Source organism: Typopeltis vanoorti, chromosome 13, assembly GCF_054136105.1.
Source record: "Typopeltis vanoorti isolate ZY-2024b chromosome 13, IOZ_Tvanoo_1.0, whole genome shotgun sequence".
Lineage (NCBI taxonomy): Eukaryota > Metazoa > Arthropoda > Arachnida > Uropygi > Thelyphonidae > Typopeltis > Typopeltis vanoorti.
The window spans coordinates 20,330,485-20,352,394 of NC_143561.1; the positions used below are offsets into that span (position 1 = coordinate 20,330,485).

A 21,910-nucleotide genomic window follows, 5' to 3' on the forward strand; every position below is an offset into this window, starting at 1 on the left:
TAGACGGTGAGAACAAGTTTTGGCGGGAAAACTGAGTGAAAATATATAAATGGAAAGTGAGAGTAAACGAGCAGTGAGTAGCAGTTGGTCAGCAGAGTCAGCACTAGAACTAGGGACTGAGTACAATTGGAGCACTCAGTACAGTAATGGCACTGAGAACAGTACAATAGAAATGAGGAAATAATTTATTGGCAGCACGGAGTTAAATAAGAGGCTGTAGTACAAAGAATTAAGTGCTGTGATCAGATTACAAAGGATCGAAATGTAAATTGACAACTCAGAATATTGATATGGAATTCTGAAGTTAATGTTATATTCCAGAGCTTTCAAGGAAGATTAGTAGAAAGCTGATTCTATTGTAAAGTAGTATATGGGGAATAAGTAGATTTTCTAGTGCAAGTGTGTCTGCCTATGTGATGCGCTGAAATTAAAGATTAAGTTAATTTAAAGAAGATTACTTTTGAAATGTGTAGCTCCAGTGTGATAATTAACTAAAGTTTTAAGTGTGCCTCAGTGAATAATATGTGCAAAGATTTATTCCGGTAAGAACAGTTGTACTGTATAGCATTTTAGAGTGAAGTTATAAGAAATTATCTCCTTCTGTTAAATCCTAACATTAACTGTGGTGTTTATGCTGAAATTAGCCGAAGCTAGAAGATTAAGTCTCCCCCCCCCCTTAAAGTGATAGCTATCTCTTGACTGAGCTATGTGATTTCTGACTAAGGGATAGATAAAGAATACTATTGTAAAAATATTTGCTGTGAATTTCAGTGGTAAAGAACTTTAGAACTATCTTTGCCTATTAAGGAGAAATTAGATTTTGAAGCGCAGTGTTTAATATCAATCGTTAAGTGAATGTTATGTGTAGTTAAACTGAGTTAATTTTGCATTATCTTGTATCCAAAGTATGCTTATTTATATATTATATAACCTTGCATTAAATGTTTTGTTTTATTGATTTCAATTTGTTGTCAGCCTGATTCTTTTTCCACTGCACCATTCATAAAATTATCGGACCTCAAATGTTAATGTAAAATTTGGCCTATATATAAACATTGGACTGCTAAAGTTAATTAATATTTGATTACACTATTTTGCATAGACTAATCTGAATATAGGGTAGTGCAGTATAATAGAAATTTCCCTATATTCGGATTAGTAATCAACATACAATTAATTAACTTTAATAAGAACAACGTTAAAGCAAGATGGCAGATCAAAAGACAGGAAGGACGATCCAATACTTGCTTATATAACTATATATATATCTTACATAATATATATTTAACCAGCATCATCAGAGCCTGACCAATATTATTATTATATGAACACCTCTATGGTGCCTGAAGACTCTTTGCAGAAGTTCCACACTAACCATTTTTTGCAAAATACGTATTAGACCTCACTTTAAATCTATTCCACTTGTTCATCACTCTCCAAGCAAAATTACACCAGCTTCAATGTGGTGTCCTCTTCTTCTCTGCTTACTTGTTATGCGCTGACAAATTTTTCTACATCAAATCTTATAAAACCCCCTTTAGTAACTTATGTTTGTATCATGTTCCCCCTTGTTTTTCTTAAAAACCAATCTTTGCAACCTACACACATACACCTACCATCATTCTGTCCTCGAGTGGAGAATTCCACAGATCTCTTACCATCTTGATCACTTGCCTTTGGATCCTCTCCACCTTCAAGAAAGTGAACAAATCTGGGATGTAGATCTATTTGATGCATTAATAGTATTGTTAGTGTCTGCTTAGTTTGATGTTTATTCACTGATATATGATAAGCAAATTATCCAGTTATGGCACAATGAATAGTTAGGATATGCAGTTTCTAAAGAACACTGAACCTCCTGTTTTTGTTATTTATGTATTTCATATGTTATACGCTGACATGTTATACGTTATCCTTATTTTCTGGTACTTTGTAAAACTTCACGTAAATTGTTCTAAGATAGTACTCAGCTTGCTCAACTTTCTCATGGTGCATAAACAGAAACTACATTTATCATAATCTTTTTTAATATTGTATATAATAAGTTATATTAACATTGTTTATTCCTCTCTAACCTTCATCACTTTCTACTATTTACTCAACAGCAGTTCATGAACTTTTTGATCCTTTCACCATTTCTTGTAAATTAATTCATAATAATGCTTCACAGTATAAACACACCACGAGAGACAAAAAATGCATTTATTAAATTTACTAATATTTTGCTGGTTTTTTTATCCCACATCCTCAGAGCACAACTATAACTGTGGCAGGTATGCAAAACTGAATGAAGTAATTATGGAAAAAAATTCAAATTTTAACCAAACACAGAACTAGTGTCCTTTACATGTTGTCCTTTACATGGGTCAGATAACTGTAAAGTTAATTTAGAGAAGTCAGGTCTCAAAATGACAGTCTCTCAGATCTTTAGTAAATTAATATAACTATACTTGTTGAGGTTAGGAGAGTGCTTCAGAGCTGATGCTGATTATAAAAATAATCTCTTGGACCTATAACAACCTCTAGATAATATAGATGTTTTCCCTCCGTCTAATCCCATATGAAAAAGTATCCAGAGCATACTCTGCAAATCTCAATTGCATACAGGTGATTGCAGATGTAATTTGTGTTCTTCAAGGAGGATCTTAACTTAAACTGCCAGTCTTTTCAAAGTAGGCTAAACTGCAGGCACAAGGAACATTACACACTTCAATATGTTCAAGAGAATGAAGTTGATCTTTAGGAGAATGGATGAAGTTAGCTAGCTGAATGAAAAATTTGAAAGTGGCATGGAGATCATATTCACAGAGAGCTTTCTATATTTTTTATGTACCCTTAACATAGGAAAGGCAACTAGAGTAATCCTGTGTGTTTGGGTTGTAGGAGGGATTGGCTGTGCATGCAGTGCTTCATCTATTTTATATGGACTGTAGCCATTTACTGAAAATATGTTGCAAATGTCTCTGAGCTCAGTTTCAAGAGCTGTGCCACTTGAACAAATAGCTCTTTCTCCGTGAGTAAGTGTTTTGAGGATGCCATGCTGTTGGGAAGGGTGGTGGTGTAATTGTTTATGTAAATACCATCCTGTATGATTGGGTTTTTCCATCCCATATGTTCAATATACATTAGACAAAATAGCCAAAGTTCTCTGCAAATATGATCTCCATGCCACTTTCAAACTTTCATTCAGCTAGCTAACTTCATCCATTCTCTAAGGACCAACTTCTTCCTCTTTTCTCTTTTTTTTTTCATGTTGCTCCTGCCCACAAAAGGTTATTTGCAAACCTATACTACATTTGTTCCATGGGTGGTCTATGGATTTTTTTATCAGTTTTATGCTTTTTTTACCTTTTTTAATTTATTTTGCACATAGTCTGGAAAACCTGCTTTAGAGACCAAACATCGAACATTTTTAAGGCACGTCAGGCCTCTAATACGCAAGGCAGTGGTCTCATATACGTGAGGAAATTCATCTCTCACCTCTTGAACATCTTGGAGTGTATTAAGTTCCTTGTGTATGCAGTTTAGCTTACTTTGGACAGACTGGTAGATCAGTTAACATCCTCCTTGAAGAACACAAAAATCACTTGTCTGTCAAGTCAGGATATGCATAGTATGCTCTGGATACTACTTCACATATGATTAGATGGAGGAAAACATACGTATTACATAGAAGTCATTACAGATCCTAGATATTTTTAGAATCATCATCAGCTATGAAACACTCTCCCAACTAATTTACCAATGATTTGGAAGATTGTCGTTTTGAGACCTGACTTCTCTGAATTAACTTTATGGTTATCCAGTCCATAAAGGACACTACAATAAGGACATTAGTTCTGTTTTCAGTTACAATTTGAATTGTTTCCACAATTAATTCGTTCAATGCTGTGTGCCTGTCATAGTTATAGTTGTGCTCTGACATTGCTGGATAGAAAACCAGCAAAATTTTAGTAAGTTTGGTAAATGTATTTTTTCCTCTCTTGTTGTTTATAAAACACCATGAAGCATTATTATGAATAATCATTGAAACCTACCTCCGAATCAAAACATTAGAATAATCAAAGAAAATGTGTTGAATGATTTGCAATTCTAATTTATTGCATAAAATACAATTATTACCAAATATGAATTAGCATAATCTAAATATACACATTTTGTAGATTATATAACCATGTAAACACATAAAAATGTAATATAAATTATAAGAAACTATTTGAAAACATTCACAAAATTAGAATAATTTTTAACATGGTTCTATGGGACTGACTCGTGTGTGAGGAATTGTTTGCGTGTGGATTTCAATTAATTATTTACTAAACATGGATCGAACGAGTGACATATTGGAAGTTCAGAAGTTTTGTATGGTATCTCTATACAGTGAAGACCAAACTCAACAGTTTATTTATAGCTAAGGAATGAAATGTTCTCAATCAAGTGTGAGCAGAGTATTGAGACAGTATTCTAATAACCAGAGTTTTCAAAATAATTGCTGCAATAGCAATCGAAAGGTAATAACTTCATTGAGAGATGAGAGGAGATTGAAAAATATCATGAAGAAAATCTGCTTCCGAAGTGTAAAGTATTTTTACAGGAGATGGAAAGAACTAGGTGTGGATGTGTCTAAATCTATGCCGTTGAGACGACTTCACAAATTGAGTTTTAAATCACGTTTGCCTAAGACGAAGCTGCTTATAACTTTCAAGCAAAAGGCAACTAGAGTGCGATGGTGTAAGCAAAGAGACCGTTGTGGGTTCGAGAGGACTGGAAAAAGATGCTTTTTAGCGATGAAAGTATGTTTATGTCCCATGTTGCCAAAGGATATGTGTTTGGTGTCTTAAGCAAGCATTTGATAAAGGACGCATGAAACCTTTAGTGAAATTTGCAACCTCTGTCAGTGTATGGGCCAGGTAGGCTGTGTATTATATACGAAAGAGTCAATTCCAAAGTGTACCAAGAAATTCTTGACACTTTGTTACTGGCATCAGACGATTTATGTGATGATGATTTCCTTTTTCTGCAAGATTCAGCTTCTTATCACACTTTCAACACCACTACTAGATGGCTCAAAGAAAAGCAAATCAATGTAATTCCTTGGCCGGCAAACTCACCAGATCTAAACACCATTGAAAATTTGTGGAGAATTATGAAGAAACATCTTCAAGAAGTTGCCCCAAGAGACAAAAATGAACTTGTTTCTAGTCTGCAGATCATATGGGCATGTTTTGATATAAAAAAAAAATTGTGAACCACTATTAAATAATATGCCCAACCATTTACAAATGGCCATAAAAGCTAAGGGGAATGCAGGAAAGTACTAATTATCATGTTGTTTCTCTTTGACTAATTTTTGTGCATTTATTTTCACATCATTCTAATATTTTGAACCACGTTAAAAATTATTCTAATTTTGTGAATGTTTTCAAATAACGCTTTTCTTATAATTTATATTACATTTTTATGTGTTTACATGGTTACATAGCCTACAAAGTACATAAATTTAGATCAGTGATTTTCAACCTTTTTCATAATATGGCACACTAAAAATATGTTCTTTTAATTTTGTAATGATCTGGCAAAAAATAGGCATAATTTTGATTGATTTACACACACAAGATAAATGCACAAATTACAATGTTATTTCTTTCAATTAAATTGTTTTCACAAATTTTTAACAGGGTGCTGAATGGCAGAAGGGAACAAGCTCGTCAGGATTTGAAAGGTTTAGAAGAAACTGTGGTAAGTAGAATTCATATACTTTAAATGCAGTTTCAACAATTCTGAAATTATATTTATAATTTTAGCATCGTTAAAATCACATTTGCTATATTTTCATTCTAAGTGACAATCATTTAACTGATAGATGTGCATATAAAAGGTTTTCTTTTAAAATATGATCTCAGTTTACTTGTATTATCATTATGTTGCATACAGTTTCATTCAGTACTATGAAATTAAGCTATTTAGTGGTAATCAAATTTACTGTAAATTTAATATGAGGCTGAAAGGAAATAAACAAAACATTTTCTTTCCTTTTAAATTAAGTGTATAAATATGCATTCAGCTCTTGTCTTGTCAGATGGCATCTCCTTCCAGGAGGTTGACTACCATGAGCTTCCACCATGTATGGTTTTGTGCTTCTCTTTTACATTCTTCATAAGACAAAAAGGTCCAGTACTTAATATTTATCGTCCCGTCTGTTCTTTGTCTTCCACTTCTTCTTTTTCCTTGGGATTCATGCCTTAGTATATGACCAAAGTAGGTGGTTTTCCTTTTCTTATTGGTTTACAACAGAGCTCTGTCTTCTCCAATCATCTCTAAATAAGTATGTTTGGCAGTCCATGGGACTCTAAGGATTCTTCTGAGGATCCACATTTCAAAGGCCTTTAGTTTATTTTCACAATATTTTGATATTGCCCAGGTTTCTGCTCCATGTAGCAGTGTTGACCATACATAGCATTTGGACAGCCTAATTCTTGTTTTTGTGTGAATTTCTCTTGGGGTCAGGATGTTTTTTATGCTAATGAAGGTTGATCTAGCAATTTCTATCCTTCTTAATATTTCCTTATCACACTTTCCATTCTCTGTAATTAGTTGATTCAAATATATATAACTCTCTACTTGATCTAAGCTATTTCCTCTGATCTTAATATTTATATCAGGTATTTTTCCTTTTTCTCTTGTTACCAGCATGGTTTTGGTTTTTTGAAGTTGAAATTAAGTCCATATTTTTGACTTAGTTTCAGCGTCTCTTCTAGTAGGTTTGAAGATCTTTTTTATTTTCAGCCAGCAGTACCATATCGTCTTAAGTTGTTTATATTCCTGCCTCCTATGCTGACTCCTTTAAATTCTTATAATTGTTGGAAGATATTTTCAGTATAGAGGTTAAACAATATAGGAGAAAGAACACAGCCTCGTCTGACACCCTTCTTTACTAGAAATTCCTCCGAGGTTTCTCCTGATATTTTTTATTGAGTCAGTTTGCTCCCAATATAGATATATCAGTAATCTGGTATCTTTACCATCTACTCCTAATTTTTTGATGCATTCTATTAGTTGTTCATGTTGTATATTGTCAAAGGCCTTTGTGTAGTCAAAAAAACATAAGTAGATTTCTGTCTGCTTTTCCAGATATCTTTCTATAATAGTTCTAATGTTGAAGAGTCCTTCTCTAGTTCCTTATTCTCCTGAAAACAGATTGTGTTTCATTAATTTCCATTTTGATTTTATGTTTATTTCTTTCTAGGATGATATATAACATAACTTTTGCTATCGGACTGATTGTTCTGTACTCTTCACATTTGATTGTCTTAGATATTTTAGACAAAATGTCGAGTGCTTAAAATCTTTTGACAGGTGTTCAGTTTTGTATATTTTGTTATTGTGTATTCAGTTAAACAAATAAGAGTGCTGCTGCTGCAAAATACATCATGCTTATGTGGATTTGAGATCATTGATGTTCCTGTTCCTCCTTATGACTATATCCTTGGTACTGAAATAAAAATTCTGATCCAAGGGTGGCCTCTTGTGGGAATGGGTGCTTAGGGGAAGGGGGGGGTGGCATCAGGTAACACTGAGCCCAGTAGGCTGGAGGGGATAATGAGAAGCAGTGACATTTTTATGCTTTATACTAATGCTAGGAGTATCCAGAATAAAAGAGATGAATTGATGGAAAAAATCAAATTGCCCGCTGCATGTGAAATTATGTCAGTTATCCATTTCTTGAATGCGAGGAACATTAAATCAGCTGAAATTCATCAGCAGATTATTGAGATTTATAGAGAACACACAATGAGTGATTCAATGGTACAAAAATGAATAAGACTTTTTAATGAAGGAAGGACAGGTGTGCATGATGATGAACGGAGCAGGCGCCCATCTTCAGTGACTGGCGATTTGGTGCGTTCAGTTGAAGAGAAGATTCGACAGAGTAGGAGATTCACTATGATGTCACTCTCTGTCAGCATAACACAACAACTTCTCACCATCTTTGGCTGGGAACAATTCCATCATCTCCCATATAGTCTTGACTTCGCGCCAAGCGACTTTCACCTGTTCAAACATCTGAAATCTTTCCTTGGTGGCTGGTGGTTTCAAGACAACGAGGTCAAAGAAGCAAGTCAATACGTGGTTTGCGTTACAGGCAGCAACCTTCTACGACGAAGTTATACAACTCTTGGTTCCCCATTATGATATATGCCTGAACAATGGCGGAAATTATGTAGAAAAGTAGTGAAAGATGTCTACTTTAATTTCCAATAAAGTTTTTTTGTAAGTATATTTTTGTTTCTCTGACAGCCCATCAGAACTTACTTTCTGGACATCTCTCGTATTATGTGATATTAGTTATTACATGGTTTAATTTCTTACCAAGGTTAACATGTTTGGTTATAATACATCAGTGCCCTTCTTTAAAAATAAAGCAAGATAGGAAGGTGTTGATTGAAAAGACATGATAGATTAATTCCAAGAATTTGCTGTTTATTGTCTGTAAGACTTATAGATTTGGCTTGTTGAGAAAGATGTTATTGGAAAATACTGTAGCAGAAAATTGTAATATCATGTACACAGTGCAGTCCATGAGTTTTAGGACAAAAATTATAAAAAATCAAAAACACATTAGAGAAAAATAAAGCATATTTATTATTCAAAATATGATCCATTGACCTCTTTAGAGGCTTTAGTGTGGTCATGCAGTTTTCAGCGAGCTGCAGAAAATTCCACTTGTTTGATTGTCTTTAATTCATCTGTTACAGCTTTTATGTTTGTGTAAATATCTCCCACACATACAGGGAGATATTTACACAATCACACATTTGGAGAAACTATTTTTTTTTTTTTTGCGCAAGTTTTTCCTTGATACAGAACCAACTTCGAGCGACTAAAAAAGATTTAACATTATTTAGTCTATTTTTGATCTTGAAAGAAGGATTTCAGCTACCTTGGATGACGAATTACTGGATATCGTTCTTTGTGTTTCTAAACAATCTTTAGCTTGTTCTTATGAAAGCCATTCCTGTAAACTAATGCAAAAATATGAATCTTTATACTGTAAGCAAAATATCTGTACTTTCATTTCATTAAAGTCAATTACTGTGGTTATCGTGTAATTTATTATTTATAAGTAACAGAATTCTGAGTGGATTGGTGCGACACTTCTCAGACTGAAGAAATTGAGATTCCAAAATTCATGCATCAAAACAATGTTGATAATTTGTTTTTTACTCTCAAGGCATGGTACATAAAGAATTCATAACAGAAGGAAGAACAGTGAAAGCAGAATTTTATAAAGATATTATGGATTGTCTCCTGAAACACATTCAACATGTTTGTCCTGCCACATTATGGTCATGAGATTTTTTCCTGTTGCATAATAACATGCTTGCACACACAAATGTGTGTCACTTTATGACACACAAAAGTATCCCCCCCCCTTACTCACCAGATTTATCCCCTCTGGACTATTTTCTGTTCTCCAAGTTGAAAATGAAGCTGACAGGAGACCAATTTGCAGATGCTCTTTGTGTTGTACGCTACAATTGCTCATTCTAGTCCCACTGTTAAACCAGATTGTGGTTGTCTCGCTACTGTAACAAACTTTGTTTGTGTTCTCTGAAGATGCTGGATAGAATACCAGCGAAATATTAGCAATTAAGTCAATAAATGGTTATTTTCTTATCAATCTGTGTTCGCATCTACTGTTAAAATCTAATCAACATTCCTGCAACCTGATGCAAAAATATGAATCTTTATACTGTAAGCAAAAAATTACTCCTAACAATACTCCCACTAATAAATGGATTGTGAATATTTCTGGTCGCCTGTTATCTGATGCTGAAACTAATGTATTAGCTAAAGGCTATGACTTTGCTGTAGTACAAAATGCATCCCATATCTTGAATTTTTGCATAACATCGAACATAATATGTTGGGACTTTCCAGTGAAGATGCTAATAAACTCCGCTTTGAAGTTGCTGTTTGACTTTTGAAAAGCAAATTACCTCCATGTAATTTATCGATTTATCTATTTTGAAAGCAGATAAAGGAAAAGCGATAGTGGTAAACTCAATTCAAACTAAATAAGCTGCATGATGAAGTTGTTAGCTGGGATCAGAATACTGTGCACAAGTTGCGCACTCATTTTGGAAGAACTCCTCGTTTATATGACCTCCCAAAAATTCATAAAGAAGGTTATCCAATAAGACCCATCGTGAATTGTATTGACCCTCCCACGTATAGAATTGCTAAATTTCTGTCACGTTTATTAACTGCCCACACTGGACAATCCAGCTCATTTTCTTGAAAAAAATCAAGGATATTCAAATACAAGAGTTGGATTTGTTAGTCAGCTTTGACATTGTTTCCTTCTTTACCAACATTCCATTATCTGACACTATTAACTTACTATATAATGATTATCCTGAATGACAAATTGAGAAGGGGAGCAGAAAGAAGTAGAGAAGATCGGCTTAAAAAACAATGTGAAGAAATGGAAAATTATGAGACAGTGGGAAGGTATGATCTTTTGTATGAAAAAGCAAGAAGCATAAATCACAAGAGAAATGGAATTCGAACTAGAGGCATAGAAAATAAGAATGGAGAAATCATAACTGAAGAAGATAAAATCCTAATGAGATGGAAGGAATACATTGAAAATCTATATGACAAGGAAAATAGACCAAATGAGTTGCCATTAGAAGATATAAAGAAGGTAAATGAAGATGATCTAGGCCCAGAGATTTTGAAGACAAGTAGAAATGGCCATTAAAGAACTAAAATGTGGAAAGGCAGAAGGAATAGATGAAATACCTGCAGAATTCCTGAAACAAATTCAGGAATTCTGCAGGAGAAAGGAACTGAAGAAATAACCAAAATAATAAATTTAATTTATAACAAAGGAGAATTACCAAAAGATTTTATGACCTTAATATTTATACCTATACCAAAGAAAAGTAATGCAGTGAACTACTAGGATTTTAGAACAATAAGCCTCATTTCCCATACATCAAAAATACTTATGAGAATCTTAACACAAAGAATTACATCCATAATTGAATGAAGATAAGGAATAACATAATGAGGAATTACATCTAAGGTGGAAGAATTTCTTGGAGAAGATCAATTTGGTTTCAGGAAGGGTAGGGGAACAAGAGATGCGATTGAACTGTTAAGAATAGTAAGTTAAAGAACTCTGGAAGTGAATAAAGAAGTTAATATCTGTTATGTAGACAAATATTTGCAATAAGATACGGAGATGACGTGGCATTATTATCAAACACTGAAACAGAACTACAACATCTGTTGAACAGATTACTGGAATCATGTATCAATTATGGAATGAAAATTAACATAAGAAAAACAAAGATAATGAAAATAGCAAGGAAAGAGGCACATGTGGATATTAGAATAAATGGGAAAAAAATGAATCAAGTAAAGACATTTAAATATCTAGGAAGTGTGATTAGCAGTGATAGAGGATGTAAAAGTGACATAAAAGCAAGAATAGCGATGGGAAGAGATGCCTTTAATAGAAAATGGGAATTTATTCAGAAGTAAAATGGATAGAAACCTAAAGAAAAGACTAATAAAATGTTATGTTGTGTTGAGTGTTGCCCTCTATGCAGCTGAAACTTGGACATTGAAGAAAGAGAAATTAAGATTTTGGAAAGCTTTGAGATGTGGATTTGGAGAAGGATGGAAAAAATCAAATGGACAGATAAAATAACTAATGAAGTGGTCTTAAAAAGAGTAGAAGAAGAAAGAAGTCTGTTAAGGAGGATAAAAAGAAGAAAGGGAAACTGGATCGGACATATTCAGAACAAATTCAAAAATCTTTGAAATATCAGGAGAGTAATCTCTTCTTCTTGAGTATTCTGCAATTGAGCAGGTTCTTCTCTTAAACTAGTACTGATATTGCAAAGATTTTTGAATTTGTTATGTAATCAGGATATTTCAGCTGGAAAAACAAGATCTATAGACAAGTTGAGGGTACTGCCATGGGTAGCCCTCTGTCTCCACCGTTGGCAAACTATTTTTTGAGCCATCTAGAAGATACCTTGTTCTCATTCATTCATTCCCAACCCTCTCATTGGTTTCGTTATGTTGATGATGTCTTTTCTCTTTGGTCATTCTGAAAATTAACTTACCACTTTCCTACAACAGATCAATAGCCTTCACCCACGCATTCAGCTCACCATGGAAAAAGAAAATGCTGGTAGTTTACCATTCTTGGACATCCGCTTTACATGCACAGCCTCCGGTAATTGATCAACCAGTGTTTATCGAAAACCTACCTTTACTGGCAGATACATCCATCAAAAGTCTGCTCATCATACCTCTCAAAAAATTGGTGTTATCAAGTCTAATTAATGGAGCACATAAGGTGTGCTCCTCTCCCTCAAGCTTACAACAAGAACTTCTTGCTATCAGAAAGTTAATGGAATTTAATGGTTACATCTCTAATCAAATCCAGAAGATAATTGACTCCTATGTTCCAACACCGCAGGGTTCCAATCCCTTATATTTCTGGCATCTTGGAACCAATTGGTAGAATTTTGAAGAAGTATCATCTCATTCCCACATATTTTTTGATCAACAAAATTTCTCACCTGTTGTCATTAACAAAAGACAAACTGGTACCTCTATCATTAGCTGGCATTTACCAGATACCATGTGAATGTAATCTAACATACTATGGACAAACCAGCCATTCTATAGAAAAAAGAATTAATGAACATCAATGTTATATTGAATACATAAAACCTCAAAAGTCTGGTATGGCACAACAATATAGTATTGACACTGAACAATATCCAATGGGATAAAACTTGTCTTCTCTATAGATGCAGGCTTAAATATGAATGCCTTTTCGAAGAAAGTTGTAAAACCCTTTTACATCGGCCAAATTTGAATCGAAACAATTCTCTCTCTCTCAAAAGTTTGGGAGATTCTTATCCTATGTAATCATCAAAAATAGCTGTTTAATAATATTATTTATTAATACTAAATTCTAGCATGTGGCAACAGTTTTTAATTGGTAAACCACTGACTGTTGTATGTACTTTGTAACCCGGTTTCTTTGTTTGCTTGTTTCTACACACTGATGATGTACTGTTAGTTTCAGTACGAAATATCTGTACTTTCATTTCATTAAAGTAAATTACTGCAGTTATCGTGTAATTTATTATTTATAATCATGCCACAGGTACCTTTAAAGATTAGATTCTGTTACTTAGTTTCAGGATCATAGGTGAAACACCAACTCTCATCAGCTATAATGATTTTGCCAAAGAAATTTTTGTCTGCATTCACCATTGCAATAATGTTCTGTCAAGATGTGACTCAATGCTCTATTTGCTCAGTTGTCAAGGCATATGGGCAAAATGTGTACACAACTTCCTCTTCCCCAAATCTTCACTCAGAATTCAAAGAGCAATGCTCTTAGAGATTTGAAGCCTCTGAATCTGTGATTTGATGATTATTCTTTGCCAACTTAGTGACAATGGTTCTTTAGTTTGAGTCAGTGTGGGATGACTGCTTTTCTCATCATCATCTACTGACTCCCTTCTGTCCCAAAATTGTGAATACCACATGAAGATGTTAGATTGGTTCAGAGCCTCATTTCCATCAAGCTTTTGCACCATTTCTAGAGTTTTTGTAGCAGAAAGTTTATCGTCTTTTTCATTTTTGTCATCTGTTCTATGGACTCAGAATTCTATCCAGTCCAACCTTTACCTATTTTGGCATTGAAATCTGCACCTTACTATTGTATACACACTTCTGTTTGCTTATAGACATCTTCTATTGTTTCATTGTCAACTATGAAAGTTGGTGCATGGTAAGCAGTTATTTTTAACGTTTCTGTTTGGCTCACTTGAGCAATCAGTTTTCCTGCTCTTTCTGATAAAATTTTGCAAGATAAGACTTTGTTTTGGTTCAATTATGAAGACCTAGTAATCCATCCATTTTGTAGTCAAGTTATTATTTTTTTTCCCCCTTACATATTGTCAGAAAATCAAATTTTAGCTTATCAGTCTCTTTCAGAAGAAAATCTACTTGAAAGTCATTAGCCAAAGTTGTTGTGTTGAATGTTCAAGTTGTAGGGTCAAATATTTCTGTGGTGGCCTACTATTTTCTGTAAGATTCTTAGCACTCCCTTCTCTCAAAAAGTGCCATCCTTTCCACTGCCATCCTTTAGATACCGTCCTGTCCTGATAGCACCTAGCTAGTAAAGCTCTCTTCCATCGCAGCACTGGAGTACTGCCCTTTATATCCCTCTAGTACTCATCTGCTCACTGACTTAACTTCCTGCTGAGGTTTGACCCAAACTTCCATTCACTTACTCAACTTAACATGGTTTACCTCTTGTAGGTGAGTCTGGAGTTGGGATGGTGAGGCTAAGAGTACTGCTTGTAAGAACTTTGTTCTGCTGTCCCATCCCCATTTGGACCCCAATATAAGGATAGGGATGATAAATGCCCTTGGTAGTAAATAAACATATCTTTAATTAAAACTGCTTGCAATTGGTTTTAATGAGCCATTAAAATTAGGATTCTGATTAGAAATTTGCAATGATATTACAAATTCACAAGAAGGAGGGCACATTGAATAAAATGAAAAATAATAGGCCTGCTAGGCTTATAAGATGTCGATGTATTATTGGAAAAATTAATTTGGAATAACACTGTTACATTCTTGATAGAAATTGTTTATTGAGCAGCATCATTTAATTAAGTCAGATGATCTTGACACATGTATTAATTTTTTGTGAAGTAGTCATGAGTAAGATATATTGCAGCCATGGCTACTGATTAAGATGTATTAGTTGAGTATCGATAATTGTTTAAATTAAATAAGTAATTGGTTGTTGCTACTTCTGGTTAGAGGTTAAAGGTATTTGCAAGGTTCAATTTTAGACCTTTGTTAATCAACATAATTATCAATGATATAGGTTCAGATGTTGTAAAATTCTATTTGTGTCGATGATGTAAAATTGGGTAGTGTAGTTGGGTAGGTATTGTCCAGAACACCTCATGTCTCTTCAGGATTTTGTTATGATTGTAGAAGGGTGGGCTTGAAAGTGGAGGATTAAAATTAACTGGGGGAAAATGTAAATATATTAGATTTGATAATAAATTGGAATATAACATCAGTAATATAGATGAGTTTACATACGAAGAACTACAAAACACCCTCAAACAAAATAGGACATGAAAGTCACCAGGAGAAGATAATATAAACACAGAACTTATTAAATTTGCAGGTAAAGAATTTAACTTCAGATTTCTAAAACTTATAAACCAAATATACAAAGAGGGAAAATCCCCAAAAAAAGCTGGGGTAGAGCTGTAGTGATCCCAATGTACAAAAAAAAAACGTCTAAAAACAGATTGCAATAACTATCGTATCATCAGCTTCCTCAATACAGGATACAAAATCTATGCAAAAATGTTACCAAACAAATTAATATCCTATATAGAACCACAGCTGGGAGAACAGAACGGATTTCATAAGGGAAGATGATGTATAGACTCAGCTTTTATTTTAAAAATAATTATAGAAAAACATAGAGAATACAATATTGAAACACACACAGCTTTTATTGATTATATAAAAGCATTTGACAAAATTCTGAGAAATAAATTATGGGAAACTTTAAAGGAATATCATATCCCAAACCAACTATACAGTGATCTATTGAACATATACCATAATAATGAAATAGCAATAAAGCAAAATGATATCATATCTACTTGGAAACCAATAAATAGAGGAGTCCGTCAAGGCTGTCCTTTATCATCCATATTATTCAACATATATATGGATAATATTATCAAAAAATGGAGAAGAGTATATACATGTGGCTTCCAAATTAATTGACATACAAAATAGACACACTACTCTTTGCTGATGATCAGATTATATTTGGAAAGACTGAAGACAAACTGCAGAATCATTCTGTAACTTAAATAATATTATACAACAATATGGCTTGGAAATGTCAACAGAAAAAACTAAAGTCATGGCTTTTCATGGAAATAACCTTGTCAGAAGTAAAATAGTAATAAATAATAAAATAATGGAGTAAGTTAATAATTTCAAATACCTAGGCTGTAAACTGTCTTACGTAAATGAAATAGATATTGATTTTAAGATGATAAACTTTATAAAAATCACTGGAATAATTAATAGAACCTTTAACTTAACTACGTACAGAAACACACAAGATTTAAAGTCTATAAAACAATAGCCAAACCCCCACTATTATATGGAAGTGAGATCTGTACCTTCGGAGAAAGAGATATACAGAGAATTCAGGCAGCAGAAATGAAATTCCTCAAAAATACAGAAAAACTCACCCTTTTAGATAAAAAAAAAAAAGAGATAGTGAAATAATTAAAAATCTTAAAATCAATCCCATAACAGATTCAATGATTAAATATAGGAAAAACTGGCTAGACTATATAACAAGAATGCAGAGAGAAAGATTATCAAAAAAGATCTTAACATATAATCCTAGAGGAACAAGGAATATGGGATGACCAAGAAGAAGATGGACTGAGTCTGGAACAGGCCACTTGGCCTAGAACCTAGATAGAAAGACGACGACAAGACTCCTGTCACTAAACTATCCAAAAATTTGGGACGATGAACATCTTCAAAAAGAAAATGATAACAATGATTATATCTACTTTAAAAAAAAAAAGAAAAAAGATTAATATTGTTTTGGATTTATGGCCAGAGCAACTCAGACTAGGCCAGTGTATTATGCCTTTTAATTGTGTGTGTTCTTATGGCCAGTTTCTCTGTTTTGAAAGGAATTTTCCTGGAGGAAAATTCCTTTCATCTCTATATGAGACCAGCTAACTCACCTTCAGTTCAAAAGCTCTGATAAAGCTTCTTTGTATTGTCAAAACTGACTAAGCTATGGAGTCCCAATAAGAAGATTGATAAAATTAGTACACACATACACAAAAAAGAGGAATAGGAAATTTCAGCACGATCATATCTATCCCTTATATTAAAGGTCTTAAAAAATAAATAGAAATGTACAGAGGTGCAACATCAAACTACTTTTAAACCCTTATAAAATTAAAGCATTTTTTCATCACATTCAAGACCACTCCCCCCCCCTCCCTAATCCAGGAGTATACCAAAGCAACCTTTTGTATAGTAGTGAAACTTTTAACACGCAATGTGGGAAGGAGGAGAATCGTATCATTTAAGTGTGCTATGGGTAAACAGGCTTTTCCATTCAAGCTTTGGAGACTTTTCATAGGAGTGATTGGAAAGATAATGTTTTTATTATCCAACAAAAAAAAACATAGTTCAAACGAAAATTTAAAGGAGCATGTGAATCATTTATAAAAAATAACCAAATTGAAACAAGAATGATAGCTTTTGAAATTTCAAAGAGTTGCTCACATAATCTAGTCTTTGATAGCAGTGCACACCCTCAGCTTGCCTAGCATACCAAACCAAACTGTATAATGCCAATCTCCGAATCATCCAGCTGTACAAATTGAAAATCATAAAAGATATTTACTGCTTGGATTTGACAGGACAGAGACCAAGTGTTTTTTTGCTGTGCAAACTCCTTATTTCCACAGGACTAAGTTCTGAATTATTACAATGTATGGCAGGATCAAAAAAGGTAATTTCTCAATTTGGCTTATGTAATCATTTAATATATATATATATATATATATATATATATATATATAAATAAATATATATAAATAAATTTAACTGACTAGAACCCGAGAAAGTATAGCAAAAACCTTTAATACATCACGACTAGTTTCATCGGTGCTCCGACTTCTTCAGGTGAGAAATAAAAAACATAAGATATAAAAATAACAAGGTAAAAAACATGGACTTTCCAGCTTAATAAAAAGCAGAATAGTAACAGTCATATTTGAATAGGTGACCGCGTGCTACCATTGGCATGAGTTGAATGTGTGCGACAGCTAATTTTAGAGTGCCAATACTGGATTACTGCGCTATGGGAATCAGGCAAATTTTAGCTTAGATTATTGTTCAAATGTGAAGGATCCAGAACTATTTCTTTTGATTCGATAATTCTTCTTTCGAATTCATCCTTGCATATATATAAATTAATAGTGCGTTCCCAGTCAACTTGATGTGGCTGTTCTTCAAGGTTAGAGCTTGCCGAGAAGAGGACATGACTGGAAAGGGCGCTCGCTCGTGTTCTACTGTAAGAGATGTCACGTCTATGTTCCTCAAGATGAAGTGAAACAGATTTATCTGTCTGGCCAAAATAAGGTCGACCACAGTCTCACAAAACTTTATAAACACCAGGAAAATGCAGTTGGTTGTGTTTTGGTTGACTCAGAAAAGAATGAAGTTTTGGCAGAGTAGTATAGTCGGTCTTTATGTTGAATTTCTTCAAAATCTTAGCTAGTTTTGGGGTAAGAGAGCTGATAAATGGTAACTGTATATGAGTGATAGGGTTGGAATCATCTTCTTGTCGAGGATGTTGGCGTGGTCTCAAATGTTTAGTGATGTTACGAGACGAATATCCATTATTTAAGAAGGTGTTTTTTCAGGAAGTTAAGCTCTGTTTGTAGGTCTTCTTCTGTGGAAGTGAGACATCTTGCTCAATGGGCAAGGGTGGAGATGATGCCCAGTTTCTGAGGTGGGAAGTGATGAGAAGAACCATGTAAATATCTATCAGTGTGGGTGGTTTTTCGAAAAATTGAAAATTTAAGACAGTCAGGTAATTGGTTGATCTTTAGATCCAAGAAGGGGAGAATGCCGTTAATCTCTAGTTCTGATGTGAATTTAATGTTCTGATGTTGGTTATTTAAATGGTTTAGAAAGTTTTGCAGTTCCTCTAAACTATGTCCCCAGATAAGGAAGATGTCATCAATGTAGCGTAACCACAGTTTAGGTTTCAAAGTAGCTGAGGAAATAGCTTTCTCTTCAAAATCTTCTAAAAAAATGTTAGCTAAGACTGGGGATAGATGGCTGCCCATAGCTAAACCGCTAGTTTGTATATTTTATCTTCGTAGCAGAATAGCCGGAATTGATGCAGTGAGTTAGAAGAGCAAACATTTTTTTAGCAACCTTGTCCTTAAGAATAGTCAGAACTTCATCTGTAGGTACATTCGTAAACAGAGATACGATGTCAAAACTCACCATTCTGTCAGAGTCTAAAAGATTGAAATTTTTTATTTTTGAGATGAAATCTTCAGAGTTTTTGATGAAGGAGGAGGAATTGCCAGTCTTAGCTAACATTTTTCTAGAAGATTTTGAAGAGAAAGCTATTTCCTCAGCTACTTTGAAACCTAAACTGTGGTTATGCTACATTGATGACGTCTTCCTTATCTGGGGACATAGTTTAGAGGAACTGCAAAACTTTCTAAACCATTTAAATAACTAACATCAGAACATTAAATTCATATCAGAACTAGAGATTAACGGCATTCTCCCCTTCTTGGATCTAAAGATCAACCGATTACCTGACTGTCTTAAATTTTCAATTTTTCGAAAAACCACCCACACTGATAGATATTTACATGGTTCTTCTCATCACTTCCCACCTCAGAAACTGGGCATCATCTCCACCCTCGCCCATCGAGCAAGATGTCTCACTTCCACAGAAGAAGACCTTCAAACAGAGCTTAACTTCGTGAAAAACACCTTCTTAAATAATGGATATTCGTCTCATAACATCACTAAACGTTTGAGACCACGCCAACATCCTCGACAAGATGATTCCAACCCTATCACTCATATACAGTCAATAGACATATTGTGGTAGCTTACAGTAGTACAGAGTTATAGTTGCTTTTATTTATTTGTCTCACAATTGTAACTTATTCCTTAAATCTAGATAAAGAAATTTAAGTTGAAGGATTTTATTGGTAATATAATTCCAACTTAACCAGTTAAGTACAGAAGATATTAGTTGATTTAATTAAATGAAGCTTCATTCATAGGAGGAACAAAGTTTGATTAGCTTGGTAAGGGCAGTTTTGGAATAGGATTCTGAACTTTGGTTAACCAAATTTGCAATGTATAGTAAAAGAATTGATACTCAACACACTTAATGGATCAGAGAAGATCCATTAAGTGTGTTGAGGGCATTTATATTCCAAGAGTTATGAGACTTAGAGTTTTATAAATTAGTTCTGTGTGTGTATATGCCTGCGTCCACCAGGTTTGTGAATGGAGAGGAGATTTTTAAAAAAAAATTGCACGTGTGTGTTAGCTGATATTTACTAGTTTATGTAATTTGGAATAACATACTAATTGTAATCGAGACAGTAGCAAATTTGTGTGTGTGTATGAGAGAGGGGTGTGTGTGGGAGGTGGGAATGGGTTACTGTATTTCATTATTATAAAATAAAATATTAACACTTTTGTATTAATGTTTTATTTCATAATATGTACTAGATATGGAAATTCAAGAAATATAGCAATGTTAGGGCAACTGATGATAATAAATAATCATAATTGTTAAACATGTTAATATTGTTATCACATATCATCCTGAATTCCTGATGTGCACCCTCAAGGGGGTTTACAGGATAGTATGATAATAGTACTGTGTAATTAAGCATTTGTTATTACTATCAAATTTTTTCCCCAGATTAATCCTTGTAAACTTCAGTACTGTCAGCTCTCATGTTTATTCTTGCTAAGATAAATCACCTTAGATTTGCTCTGCTCACGCTTCTTGAATACTAACAATATAGTTTCTTTCTAATACTTTTAATATGCTTCTGCTATTCTTATATCTGAATGTTATTCATGCATCCAATCATTATCCTAATTTTAATCAGGAGTCGTGTGGTTTCTGGTCCTTAATCAACTTTTTTTTTTTCTTATTAGCTTGAACAGTGTCTTGTACACTGCTAGTATAGTGTTTGGTTAATTTCTTTCTATTCTATATAAATTTATTCAGCTGGCTTTCCACTACTAGTTGTGCTTAATCTATTATCTATTTTCATATTCAGTTTACTGTCTTCACTAAATATTGTACCTGAATAGCTGAAATGTTTTATTTTTCCTCCATTGAGGATATAGGTGATGTTTTTCACATTCCTATCTAATGTTTTCTTTTCCTTTTATTGCTAATTTTCATTCCAAATTTGTCTTGAAGTTGGGAACTGGATTTATTTAAGAGTATATCATCTGGTTAGTTCATATATATATATATATATATATATATATATATACACATACAGGGTGTTCGGGATAAATTTGACAGTTTCGTAAGGAAAAAGAAAATCTTCTTTGTATCTATTAAATTTAATGAATTGACAAAAAAACATTACAGGCAGAGTTAATTACAATACTATCAACAAGATTTACTCAAAATAACCACCATTAGCATCGATCACAGCTTCAATTCTGCTTCGGAACCTCGAACAAGCTGATGCTACAGTCTCCCTGGGAAGGGCCGCAAAAACTGTTATAATTTTATCCATTAACTGGGCTTTTGTATTACTGGAAGTGCGATTGGTGTCTTTTTCAACTGCGCCCCATACAAAATAATCCATGGGGTTAAGGTCTGGGGAGTTTGGAGGCCAAACATTTGGACTGGTGAAGTCGTAGAAATTTTCAGACAACCATTTTTGACTTTTCCCAGAGGTGTGGCAAGGGGCCGAATCCTGCTGCCATACATACGGCCTACCATTGGCTACCCTTGTTATCCAGGGCTTGACTACAGTTAGCAACTCCACGAACAAAGCCCGAATTCCAATGCCAGGGTTCTTCAACACCTGTTCCTGCAGATTTGCGAGGAATTCTGCTGTACGAACGCAATCAGATCGTCTGCTAGGGATCTTTCTTCTTGCTACATCCTCGTAGTCACCATTGCAAGTCTCTAGTTCATGCCTGATTGTTTTTACTGTATTCAGGGAGCATTGGGCAGCAGTTG

General features: G+C 33.9%; 1 protein-coding gene across 2 annotated transcripts in view; it reads left to right on the forward strand.

Moving 5' to 3' along the window:
• Positions 1 to 21,910, forward strand: part of LOC150099979 (kinesin heavy chain-like) — a 579,478-nt gene that overhangs the window by 398,032 nt on the left and 159,536 nt on the right. For both annotated transcript variants that reach the window (XM_090403282.1, XM_090403283.1), the window contains exon 20: positions 5,679 to 5,739. In XM_090403282.1, coding sequence (XP_090259408.1) covers positions 5,679 to 5,739 — 61 coding nt within the window. The remainder of the gene's footprint in view (positions 1 to 5,678; positions 5,740 to 21,910) is intronic.